The 12,016-nt window shown below is 41.9% G+C and overlaps 1 protein-coding gene across 1 annotated transcript; it reads left to right on the top strand.

Annotated features, from left to right (window-relative positions):
- Positions 1-1,697: 1,697 nt before the first annotated feature.
- LOC136537554 (pumilio homolog 24-like) lies at positions 1,698-7,524 on the top strand. The gene is made up of 17 exons (XM_066529487.1): positions 1,698-1,966; positions 2,079-2,132; positions 2,561-2,622; positions 2,696-2,777; positions 2,878-3,001; positions 3,127-3,210; positions 3,335-3,449; positions 3,709-3,859; positions 3,964-4,176; positions 4,410-4,481; positions 4,645-4,695; positions 4,796-4,846; positions 4,941-5,051; positions 5,127-5,267; positions 5,975-6,049; positions 6,663-6,901; positions 7,128-7,524. Exons 1-17 carry the CDS (start codon positions 1,748-1,750, stop codon positions 7,255-7,257), a joined length of 1,974 nt encoding a protein of 657 aa, XP_066385584.1. The 5' UTR covers positions 1,698-1,747; the 3' UTR covers positions 7,258-7,524.
- The last annotated feature ends 4,492 nt before the right edge of the window (positions 7,525-12,016 follow it).

Here is a 12,016-nt window from a genome sequence, read left to right as displayed (position 1 = left end):
GGGCTCGGTTCATCCTCGCCTTGGTGGAAAGCGAGCGGTTGTGGCCAAGGGACCTACGTCTAAGCACGAGGGGACAAGTGCGAGCGTTCGCGACTGGCCATGGCCCACGCGCCGCAGCGCCATTAATAGCGTGACGACGACGTGCACGATCACGTGCGGACGGCACCCAACCGAGACAGGGAGGGGGTAGCGCGATGCAGTGAGCAGACGCGAGTACGAGAGTGACGCGGCGACAGCGGCAGCGTTGCGACACGAGGCAGCAGTGGGCGGACGTAACGGCAGCGCGGCCACGATGGCTCCAATGGCGGCGGCGCGAGGCAGGACAGCAGGGCGCGGGGCCAAAGGCTTGCTGCGGCCAGCATCGGCCAAGCCCAAGCGGCCCGACCGACCCAGCATGGCGACGCAGGGTGGTTGCGCGAGACGCGACCATGTGCGCGGCGTGGGGAGGCCGCGCAGTGATCGCGCACCTGGCGCCAACCAACCCGAGACAAGTACATGCATGAATTTTAAAGCGCTGATCACGACTAAACCGTTGCTCCTAAACCTAAACCGGCTTCACTACACTCAAGATGGCACATGGAACTACTAAATCGAATCATAGCACCACGCCACTCCTTAACCCAATCTCTCCAAATAAATTGCTAAACATAACAGCGTCTAGCTGTTGAGAGACTTGGAAATTTTCTAAATTTTGAACTGAACTTAGATTTCAATTTATGATTTTTAGGCTATTGAAAATATTACAAAGCAATATTATTTTTCAAAAGCAAATATTTCATTGTCATCTACAAAGTTTGTACTTTAAACTTTATTTAAGTATCACACACATGTTCTATAGTATTTTTGCTTAATAAAAATTGGTTTTAAACCCTACTTGATATGCATGAACCATCGAACCAACTTTCGTTTAGCATTTTTATTGATCATTTTGAGTCACAGAAATTGATTTACACACTTCACCATATGCATTAACACACAAGTATGATGTTTATGATATGTTTTAGTAGATGATTAACAGGATAACATCGAGGGTGTTACACTCCCGCGCGCACGGCTTGGTCCGCGCGTCGTCGCTCGGAGGCGACGATGCTGTACAGCGCGTCCTCGTCTGGCGACTCAGTCTGGAGCACGAGGGGACGTCGTTGCCTCGTGAGACGACAGACTCGCCGGTCTTCTCGGTCCCGAGGGTGTTTTCTGCAAAAAAATAAGACATAGAGACGGGTTAAATCGCCCCGCTGTACGTGCCCTCTGCGAACTTCAATTCAAATTTGAGGATGCGGCGAGGGTGCCACACGGGCGCCCACGCGTGGCCGCGCCGCACCAGATCTAGGCCAGACCGGCACTACGACCCAAAAAGAGGAGCCGAGGCCCATCCAGCCGATCCGGCGTAGGTTGGGTTGGCGGCAGAAGTGCAGGCCCACGCTGTTCGCGGCGGGAAAACCCTCAATTTCCCACCCTCAACGAATTGACGGAACTGCCCTCGCTCGCTTTGACCGGTCAGCTGGGCTGGGCCCGAGCAAAGCAAACGCCTCGAAACATCTTGAGCCATGGGCCTCGGTTGCTGGACCGGACGCATCTGCAGGCGCCATGGCCCGAAACCGGAAGATACCCTGAGCGGGCCGCCACTGAGGCCTAATACTAGCCACTGGCGGGCGAGCTCGTATAAACCCTAGCTAGGGCCTATCTGGTCCGGTAAACCCCTTCCTCGTCCTCCGTCGCCACAGCAGAGCAGCGAGCGGCGCGCGCGATGGCGGGCGGCGGCGATCTCCAGGGCGCGAAGAAGCGCAAGCGCGAGCACGCGGAAGGGAAGGCCAAGCCTCGGCCGCATGTTAAGGGAGGCGGGGACGGAGCGAAGCGGAAGAAGCACTCGGCCGCCGGCGGCTACGCGGCCGATGGCGGGGCCGGAGAGGCTGTGGCGAGGAAGAAGACCCCGGTTACCCCCAAGGAGAAGCGCCTCGCGGCCAAGGTATCTCTTAAATGCTCGTTTGTGCTCGGAAGCGCTGGAGCATGGGCTTCGATCGAGGCCGCTGCATTTGTATCTCTGAGCTTCAATTGACGGACGGGCTGGACTGTAACAGGAAATGTCGGAGGCCAGAAAGATGAAGAGGAAGCAGCATTACAGCCTTGAGAAGGTACTTCAGCTTTTTTTTTTCGCACCGTATGTTCCAATTTGGGGCTTGCAGCACCTGTTTTTAGGTCACAATTATGATTCTAGTTGTAACACTTTTGCTGTAAAGCTGCAACCTGACTTGCATTGTGGTCGATCAATCCACTATGGACTGAACACATCAACCTGTATGTATTTATGTAAAGAGAGTCAGTTTCTGCAACAAGGTTCTTCTTGCGATACTTAGATATTGGACGGTTCTTTTGATGATTATTATGTGCTTAATTATCCAAACCTGATTTTTTTGCCTTTTCGAATTGGGACGTTACCCCCCACAAAGATCATCAACATTAACAAGTTCTTCAACCTCGACTGACATTTGTGGTGACAGTAAACTTGTCAGTTTGCTATATTCAATGCTCTTTTGCTCTGATTGACCCTGAATACCGGCAGGAACTAACGAAACTGTGGGAAAAGATGAGATGCCACGATGTGAGCAAAGAGGAGAGGTCCAAGTAGGCATTTGGATCACAGTCTTGTATCTTATGTTTGCAATCATATACATTGACATAATTGTCACCTTTCCAGGGTAGTAAGTGAGGCTCTCAAGAAAATGGATGGGAAATATTTGGATATCGCCACATCACATATTACCGCACGTGTTCTTCAAGTAAGCTGAGCACACACAGTATTTTTCAATCTGCTGCGTTTTTTGTTATGTTGCCTGTGTCCTGGCTTTTGATGATCAGTTGATTACCGTCTTTTGGCAGACATGTGTAAAGTGGTGCTCACAGTCAGAGAGGGATGCTATTTTTGATGTTCTACATCCACATTTGCTCGATCTTTCTCGCAAGAAATATGCGGTTTTCCTTGTAAAGAAGCTTGTAGAACTCGGTACATTTCGTATAACTTTATATACGGATCAGATCACGCGTGGGCATGTGGCTATGTTAGAATGTTACATGATAGTTTGATATGACCCTTAGCTTCATTAACATGTCTCCTGTTTGCGGTTGCAGCCTCTAAAAAACAGTTTGCCAGTTTCATCTCTTCTCTTCATGGTCGTGTTGCCAAACTTCTTCATCATACTATAGGAGCTGCAGGTGTGTGTTCAATTATGTTATTGCAGTGAATGGCTTTAGACTCGCCATTTTCTCTTCTCAAATCAAGGTCTCATCAATATATGTTCTTTCTTTTTTTGAAACAAGTATATGTTCTTTCTTGCAGTCGTTGATTATGCATTTCAGCGGGGAACAAAACGTCAGAAAAGACAGTTGTTACTGGAACTGTACTCCACTGAACTTCAGCTATTCCAGGATCTGACTTTGCAAAGTTCCTGCTGGTTGGTACAATATACATCCTGGAATCCTGGTCATGTATTTTAGAAGTCCCCTTTGCTATTTATTCTTTCTGAACATCTTCTGAACAGTTGTAATAACCTAGAGCTAAGCATGTCTTTTGCAGTTTTTCCTTGTCTTAGAATTATAGGGGAAATTAATGTGACTTTGGTTATCCGTACGAGAGATTTTTTTTGTCTCTAGATACAACAGTTCCATGGATTTTATTTTGTGGTAAATCCTAATGTTCAACTCCTTTTCCAGTTTGATAGATACAATTTCCAAGCTTGGGTTGCAGATATCATCTGTCCTGCAGTACATGACTATTGTGATTCATAAAATCCTGGAGAAAGGTACTGTTGAGTATTCAATAGTGCACACGGCCATATTGGAGTACTTTACAATTGCAGACAAGGTAATCGCATTGTATCCTTTGTTGTGCAATGTTTATTTTACCTGCCCTCATCTGTGAACTAAGTATTCAGTTTATCACATTGTAACCTATGTCTGTTTTGTTAGACCTCAGCCTCGGACGTTATTTGTCAACTTATCCCCCTTCTTACTCAAGGAGCATTAATCATAGATGGAGATGAACCATCAAATGCTCCGGAACTACCAAAGAAAACAAAAGCTAAGAAGAAAAGGTCGAAAGAGCCACTTATTGTTAGGATCATGCAGACAAGGGAAGGATTAAAACTAGGAATTAGTTGCCTCAAGCATGGCAGTGCAAAGGTATTTCTGTACAGGTTCTTATTATATATTAACTCCAGTTCAATCACTTTCTCCGCTACTATCCACTGGTGTTTTGTTTGGTGCTGGTTTATTTTTGTAAATTTTGTGGTGCTTGTATATTTGCAAATTGATTATGCACTACATTGTACCGAGTACTCCTTATTGCGTATTTATTTTCTGCTGTATGTACTATCTTCATTAACAAGACTAATGGACATGGCAATGTATTTCAGGACAGGAAGAAGATCATTAAAAGTTTGAAGGGGCACATTATGAAGCTTGCTCTAAGTGATTTTGGATGTCTTGTGAGTAATGACTGTATTTATTTACAATTATTTTGGCTCTTAAATTGGGAATATTGTGACCTGTTAAGCGTTTCTCCCTTTTCTAGACAAGATTCAAGTTTGTTCTTACAAATGGATTCGATTTACCCTCAGTCCTCTGCTAACACATCTCTTTTTTATCCAGTTCCTTATCTGCATTAGTTCCATTGTTGATGACACAAAGCTTGTTTCTAAGGTTGGTTAGCACCTACAGTTTGCTTTCTCTGAGAATCATGCCTCTTGTTGCAAAGCAGCTAGAAATGGGCAACACTAACAGTTTATCTTTGGCCTGGTAGATTGTCATTCAAGAGCTGGCAAAACATATAAAGCAACTCATTTTTGACAAGGTAATAGTTTCCCTTTGTCCGAATAGTTTATCTTGGATTTTTTGTAAATTTGTGCACTTAAGACTAGTACTAATGGATCTACTTGCTGGAACAGAATGGGAGACGACCATTGCTGCAACTACTTCACCCTCTTTGCTCACGCTATCTTTCTCCGGATAATCTGGCTTGTCTGAACTACAATGTACCTTCTCTTAGTCCAACAAAGGCAAGTTAGCTACTCTTTCATCTCCAAGTATTCTATAGAGAAAGACATCCTAAATAGTTGACGTTTCTGGTTCAGGGTGACACATCAGAAAATGAAGTAGATGGTGTGACTGATGAAGATCCCAATGGCTTAGAAGGCATGCAAATTGTGTCTGAGAGCAAGAAGGATCCATTACAAAGGCGACATGAACTGTTGATCAAGAGTGAGCTGGCCGAGGTGATGCCCGTACCTATTTCATTAAAGAACATATCATTCTTTTAAGAAATGTGTTAATTCTTGCAACTAGGGTAGATATAGTTTAATCACAAAAACTCTAATTCCAGGCTGCTGATCTCAGTGCACAATGTTTTGTCTGAACAGCCATGGTTATAGAAAGCAAGCAAAATAAGTGGACAGTAAATTATGTGCAGTAGTAGGTCACCTGCAGCATTTCTTGTGTATCCACCCTTTTTTGTCTGTGTACGTAGTGACTATTCTGTATCCTTTGAAATAAGATAGGTTATTGCCCTTCTGTTTCTGAAGTTACCAATGATTCTGATTATATTTCTGTGCCTTGGCCTGTCTTCTTGTGGTTGCACATATCTCCATGGAATTCTATTTACTATGTTGTGGAAGCATACATGCTAAATACTAATGGCACCCAAATATGAAATAATCTTGTGGATGGAAATTGATGTATTGGAGATTACATTCACTCCTGTTTGCATTAGTGCTTAAAGAGAAAGAATACTACATCATTAAGCATGCCCTTATAAAAGTTAGTCCCACCAATGCAAACGGGTTCTTAAATAAGCTCAACTAACTTGTTAGTACACTTCAAGCACCTGGAGTAAACATAAACATCTTATCCTCCTTATAAGCATCTCATGCACTTGATGACTGGATTTCGTCCTCCTAATATATATTTTTAAATTTGTTTGCAGGCGCTCATCCAATCATGCCTTGAAAATGTTGGAGAATTACTTCGAACAAATTTTGGCAAAGAAGTATTATATGAGGTGATCTGCTGTTATCCATGGCTCCATGGAGATGGGAAACCTGCTCTTTACTGTTTATGATTTTTATGTGCAACTCTTTTTGCCATCATGATCTTGATGTTCAATTTGTCCTTAGTATGGCATAAACCTTTTTCCTCTGGTAGTTTTTTACCAAAGCAATTCCTTACCACAGCATTGATTTGTATAATAACCTTTTTTTACCCAATAATGACCATTGCTCATTGTTCATGCCATGTTAATTTAATGTAGAAGTCCAAAATTCCTATAGCATTGTTTTGAAAGATAACCATTTTTTCTAATAATGACCATTGTCCATTCCATATTAATTTTATCTTCAAGTACAAAATTGGACTGACAAATGATGACTTTTGTGGACCTTTATGTTAATCTGGCTATTGATTCTCTATCTAATGTGGAGAAAGCTCTATCAGTTAATGCAATCTACTTTCTTTGGGATGTTCCTAGTGTCTTGAAGTGTTGAGTCGACAGGAGAATAACTATGTACATAATGCTTCATACAGACCTACCTATAGTTTTTCCCCCTGTTATCATTTGTATAAATTTCATGACTATCCTGACTTGAATTGCGTGGTGCTATTTTTGAAACCTGAAGATCGCTGTTGGTGGTAAAGACAATGTTTTGGAGGGCCTCACTGATAGGATCCACATGTTGCATGATGCAATAGTGTCTGATGCAGCCCAACCGAAGACTGAAGATATTGAACATGCATTTGAGAACTTCTTTTCCAGCCGTGTAATCAGAAGAATGGTAATTGACTGTCCAGCGTTTGCAGTCATTCTCTGGAGAAAGGCTCTTGAAGGGAAGTGCAAGATATGGGCTGAAGGACACAGGTACAATGTTTTACTTCTCAATGTGATGCCATATTGCCATGTACTCGTGCTTCCAAAACTCATGCAGTGCAGATGTAGCTTGTTTGTGTAATTATGGCTTAATGTTTAACCCTTTTTCCATTATTGACTCTGAAGTTGTGACAATTCAACATATTGCTGCACTTGCATAGTTACATGGTGTTATTGGATCTACCTCACAAATTATATTTTGGACGTCTGGTTGCAGTTCGAAGGTGGTTGCAGGTTTCCTGGAATCGCCAAGTAAGGAGGTCAAGGATCTTGCAAAACCTGAGCTGCAGCCACTGGTTGATGCTGGCATCCTTAAAGTGCCAGACCCTAAGGTTGTTCAGAAATGACTCATGCGCGCGGACCTTTTTGCGTCAGGAAAGGACTCAAGGGCCATCCGTTCTTGTGTAAGGGATCTGGATAGGGTTTTGTCGCTTGAGCACCTTCTGCCCATAAATGTTTAGTCACTCGTTCGAGTGTACGCCAGTCCGCTGTAACCTTGTAATAGGATATATAGTAAACCAGATCCAGTATTTCGTTTTAAACTCTGAATGCTCCTTTTTATCAGTAATTGTATTGGGAGATTGGTGTTCTTGTCCTACTTTGAAGGCCAATAATGATTTTATCCTTGTTTTTTTAATCCTAAGGCACCCTTCTCTCTCATTCGCTCTGGTTCTAGACTCCAAAAGTCAAATGAATAAATTAAAGGAACGAAAAAAATGAAGAAGACAACTTGTTAAACTATGTTTAGATATGATATATTTGCAAGTTTGATGCTATTTTTTATACGTTGTTAAAATATATGATAAATCACAGTATTGGGAAAACTTTGAGAAAACGTTTGGATCATTTCATTTTTGGGAATTGGAATCTAGTTAATAGACTAGGCTATTTGGCTGAAATATGACATTTCACAACTTTTCAAAGTCCACATATAAGCCTATCTCAAATTTATAGTGTGGGAGAGGAAATTGATTCTATAGATGTACATGTGTTTTCTATTTGCGACTTAACATGCTGTTCAACTCACTCCCCTATGTAGAAATGCAACACATACGTATCTCTCTCGTATGATCCACAATAATATACAAATATATTTCATATATAACCATATTAACTTAATTAACATGTGTCTAAATTATGGTTATTAAAATTAATTCAATTTAATGATGCAAACGGACCCGAGGGAAATTCATAGGAAAACTGTATATGATTCTTAACTGAATGGAAACAGTAACTCTTCTAAATGAAACAAATGTGAACTCTGATTCTTATCTTTCTCACGAACTGAAACAGTTGACTCTTCTAAACGAAACAAATGTTAACTCTGATTTTTATTTTGAAAAAAGCATGAGCAAAATTGCAAAGTTAAATAAATAGGACAAAATCATAATTAGACTTCAAAAAGTAGTGGTAGGAACACATGAGCCATATTCTTTTGCTAACGTAGGTCGTTCGTCATGACAAATTTATTCTATTACTAGATATATGCCCGTACGTTACACCAGAGTCATAATTTTTTGAATTTATACATATGAGCTCCGAGTAGGGCATAATTCGTATTGGACGCAAACACATGAGTAAGGATCAAGATTTGGTATCACTGGGTAGATGATGACTTTAGAGTCTTTTTAGGTGTAGAAATTGTTATTCATACTATAAATCTGGTGTATATGAGGAATATAAAATTTCTATATAATTCCTGAATATTAATGTTAACCTATTTAACCCGCTAAATATCATATATTCTACCCTTTCACCTATTAAAACCATTTCATCTATCCCACAAGTCGTTTTAATTGGTGGTTTCGCTTTATGGCACAACAAGGGCCAACATGTCAGCATCATCGTGGCATGGCTCCACTTGTTAGTGCCTTTAATATCCGACCATCTCCTTCTTCACATCCCTCTGCTTCCTACAGGTCATCGCGTGCCCTTATCAGCAAGTACACATGAGAGTGGCTCCTGGCCAGAGCTACATGGGCTAAACAACACTTTCAGGCGTCCGATTTTGGACTCCTGAGGCCACGATCATTTGCCTCGATAGGCATTGCCTGCCAGAGCTCAAACCAAACAAGCCTGTATCACCGTGAGTGACTCACGATGCCTTGGGTTGGTCGTTGGCTCGTTGCCCATAGCCTTTGAGTCATGCATCTTCTTGTGTAAGAACCTGGTGTCCTAGTAGGTCAAGCATTAGGCAACAGTCTCCTGGTCGCCGAGGTTCAGTATTGGGCCATCACACATGCTATGGTTGAGTGTTGTTGGTTGCACACTGCTTCAAGAGCTTCTTGTGTAAGAACCTGGTGTCCTAGTAGGTCAAGCATTAGGCAACAGTCTCCTGGTCGCCGAGGTTCAGTATTGGGCCATCACACATGCTATGGTTGAGTGTTGTTGGTTGCACACTGCTTCAAGAGCTTCATGTCCTGATTATTTCTGCGACCGTCATTTACTGTGACAATATTAGCGTCTCTATATGACCGTATGTGGTAGAACCGTCTAATCTAATGTCCTCCTAAGAGTATTTGTCTTTCATTAGACACTAAGTACCCAAGAGAGTGCACTAAATCGTGCCGTTCCGTCAAGCATACCCCAAAGGAGAACTCGAAAATCCACATTCTTCCATTAAGATCATAAATGAGAGAATAAAGCTTACAACATTCTTAACCATTTCTTACATCACTTTATTACAACATTAGAGTACTTAAACAAGTTGAATGCAATAGCGGAATTAAGACAATTTTACTTGTGAAAGAGTTTATACATTTTAGGTTCACATTTTTATCTTGCAGCGGAGAACAACATATGATCAGAGTTACAACGGAAATAAAAGTTAATGGCAAATCATTAACATAGTGAACATTTATAAACCAGATATGATGATAGATCATAAAACTTTTCTTCTAAAAACTTTTAATGAGGGTTATAAATAAACACTACAGTCGTAGCGTAAAAGGAATCCTCTCTGAGCCCACCAGAAGGTTTCCATACATAAGAGTCAGATCTATGTATCCTCCGATCACCTGCAATAGGGGGAATAAAACCCTGAGTACTCGATTGTACTCTACAAGACTTACCCGATAGGAGGAAAATAAAAGACTCCAAGGATATACAAGGCTATCTGGCTTGTGGGTTATTGCATCTGCAGGAAGCATTACTAAACGTGGATCCTTATATTCAATTTTATTAGCAGTCATCATTAGTTCATTTACTAACCATTCTATGTAAGCACCTATGCTACTTTTAAGCATGTGGTAAGCAATTAGAACCATTCTACCATCTTTCGTATTCAAGTTCTTACTACGGTGCTAGACCATAGCCAAGTCGCACCGTCTCACAGAAACGGCGATTCACGAATCAATGTATCCTAGCTGGATACCCTGAAACACACACCTCGTTTGTACCCCAAGCACAAACAAGACCAACCCATTCCACTCCTATCAAGGGGTCCAGGTCCCGTACAAACTTGGACTCCAAGCCTCCAACACCTGAAATCCGGTCTTAGTATGGTGCTTAGACCTTCACCTAATGCCCACCCCTAAAAGTCGGTCTGGAAAGAGCCGGAACCCATGACAAGAGGGTAACAAGTTTTTCCGCTCCCATAAGCAAGTATGTGCTCAGAATAATAAGTTTATGACCTGACTACCATCTACAGCAACGGACGGTCCTCAATTGACACAGACGGAACGAGTGCAACCAAAGCCTCGCTCGATTGCCCAACCCAATCCAATTTCAAATCTAAAGTACAGTTCCGCCCGGTCCCCAATTATTATCCATTCATATTCCATGTGATGGTAATAATAACAATAATATATTTTCTATCTCTCGCGAGTGACAGGTAATCACCCGACTTCTACCGGAATCCTATAGCATAGCAATCTATATGATCCTATTACACTAGTAAGACTCATAGGATGAGGATATAATTATGCAAGTGGATTTCATTCAACTCCTTTAAACTTAATGCACAAGCATAAACTAAAATGCAGAATAATATTAGTTATGCACCGGGGCTTGCCTGAGTAAGATATAACCAAAAGTTAGCATTACATCATGATGACACGATCATCAATGCACCATCTTTTTCGCTACTCCGATCATCTCCACGATCCATCGTTATTCCTATTATGACATACGTGGATGCAGCGCAGAGACGCAATTAATCAACGGTAACCGCAACTCTTAAAATACGATTACGCCTCTCAAGCTACGAGCTAGCTCTAATGACTAACTTACTAGGCTATGTATTCACGTTGTTGCATAAGGCGTTGTTTCCCGATAAGTGTTTTAGTTCTACAATCCCAAGGTATTTCTTTACTTCATTTTGTTGATTTAATATATATTCAAACTAGGGCTCATTAGCTATCTTAGCAAACTAATTATTATGGAGCTATAAAAATTAAGTGAGCACCTAATAATATTAGGAATTTACTATGAAATTTTTAGAGCCAATACTATCACCAATTTATTACAAAATTCTTACAAGTTTATATCTTAACAATATTAAGCATCTTAATTTAATTAGATAACTCCTAAAAATACTATGAAGCTATGTGAACAAGATATATTAGCAGATAGATCATGATTTTAGGAACCTAACAAAATTAGTTTCACCATTTTTGATCAACTACACAAATTTATATGGAATTTACAAGTTTGCTTTAGAAACTAAATTAGAAAACGCTTTAGGAAAAAGGAAAAGGCCGGTGGCGACTAATCCGGCCTAGTGGCCCGCGAAGCCCGCACGTGGTGTGGTCGTGCTCGGCCGGTTGGCTCAGCAACGGCCCAAGGCGGGAGAGCCCACGCGCGCTCGCGCTTTTGCAAAAGAGGTCTCGCACTGTTAGACAATCAAGCGACATAGTGAATCACTATTTCATTAGACTCAAGCTTTGCACAAAACACCCTGAAAAGTGTTGTCTTCATAATGGGCGGCTCCCCGGCGTGCCCGTGCGCGACGGCGTGGCACACCAGCGACAAATACGGTTACGCCGGCCATCGACAAGGGTCTTCGGTGACCTACGGTGACCAAGCATCTAAGTTTCAACAGCGTGCTTCTAGAGGCGATGGTTAGGTATTAGGAGAGGCACTACAACATAGCCTACCACGGTGGCG

This window comes from Miscanthus floridulus, chromosome 2, assembly GCF_019320115.1.
Source record: "Miscanthus floridulus cultivar M001 chromosome 2, ASM1932011v1, whole genome shotgun sequence".
Lineage (NCBI taxonomy): Eukaryota > Viridiplantae > Streptophyta > Magnoliopsida > Poales > Poaceae > Miscanthus > Miscanthus floridulus.
The sequence above is the reverse complement of the archived record's forward strand: the minus strand, read 5'-3'. Positions and strand labels throughout refer to the sequence as shown.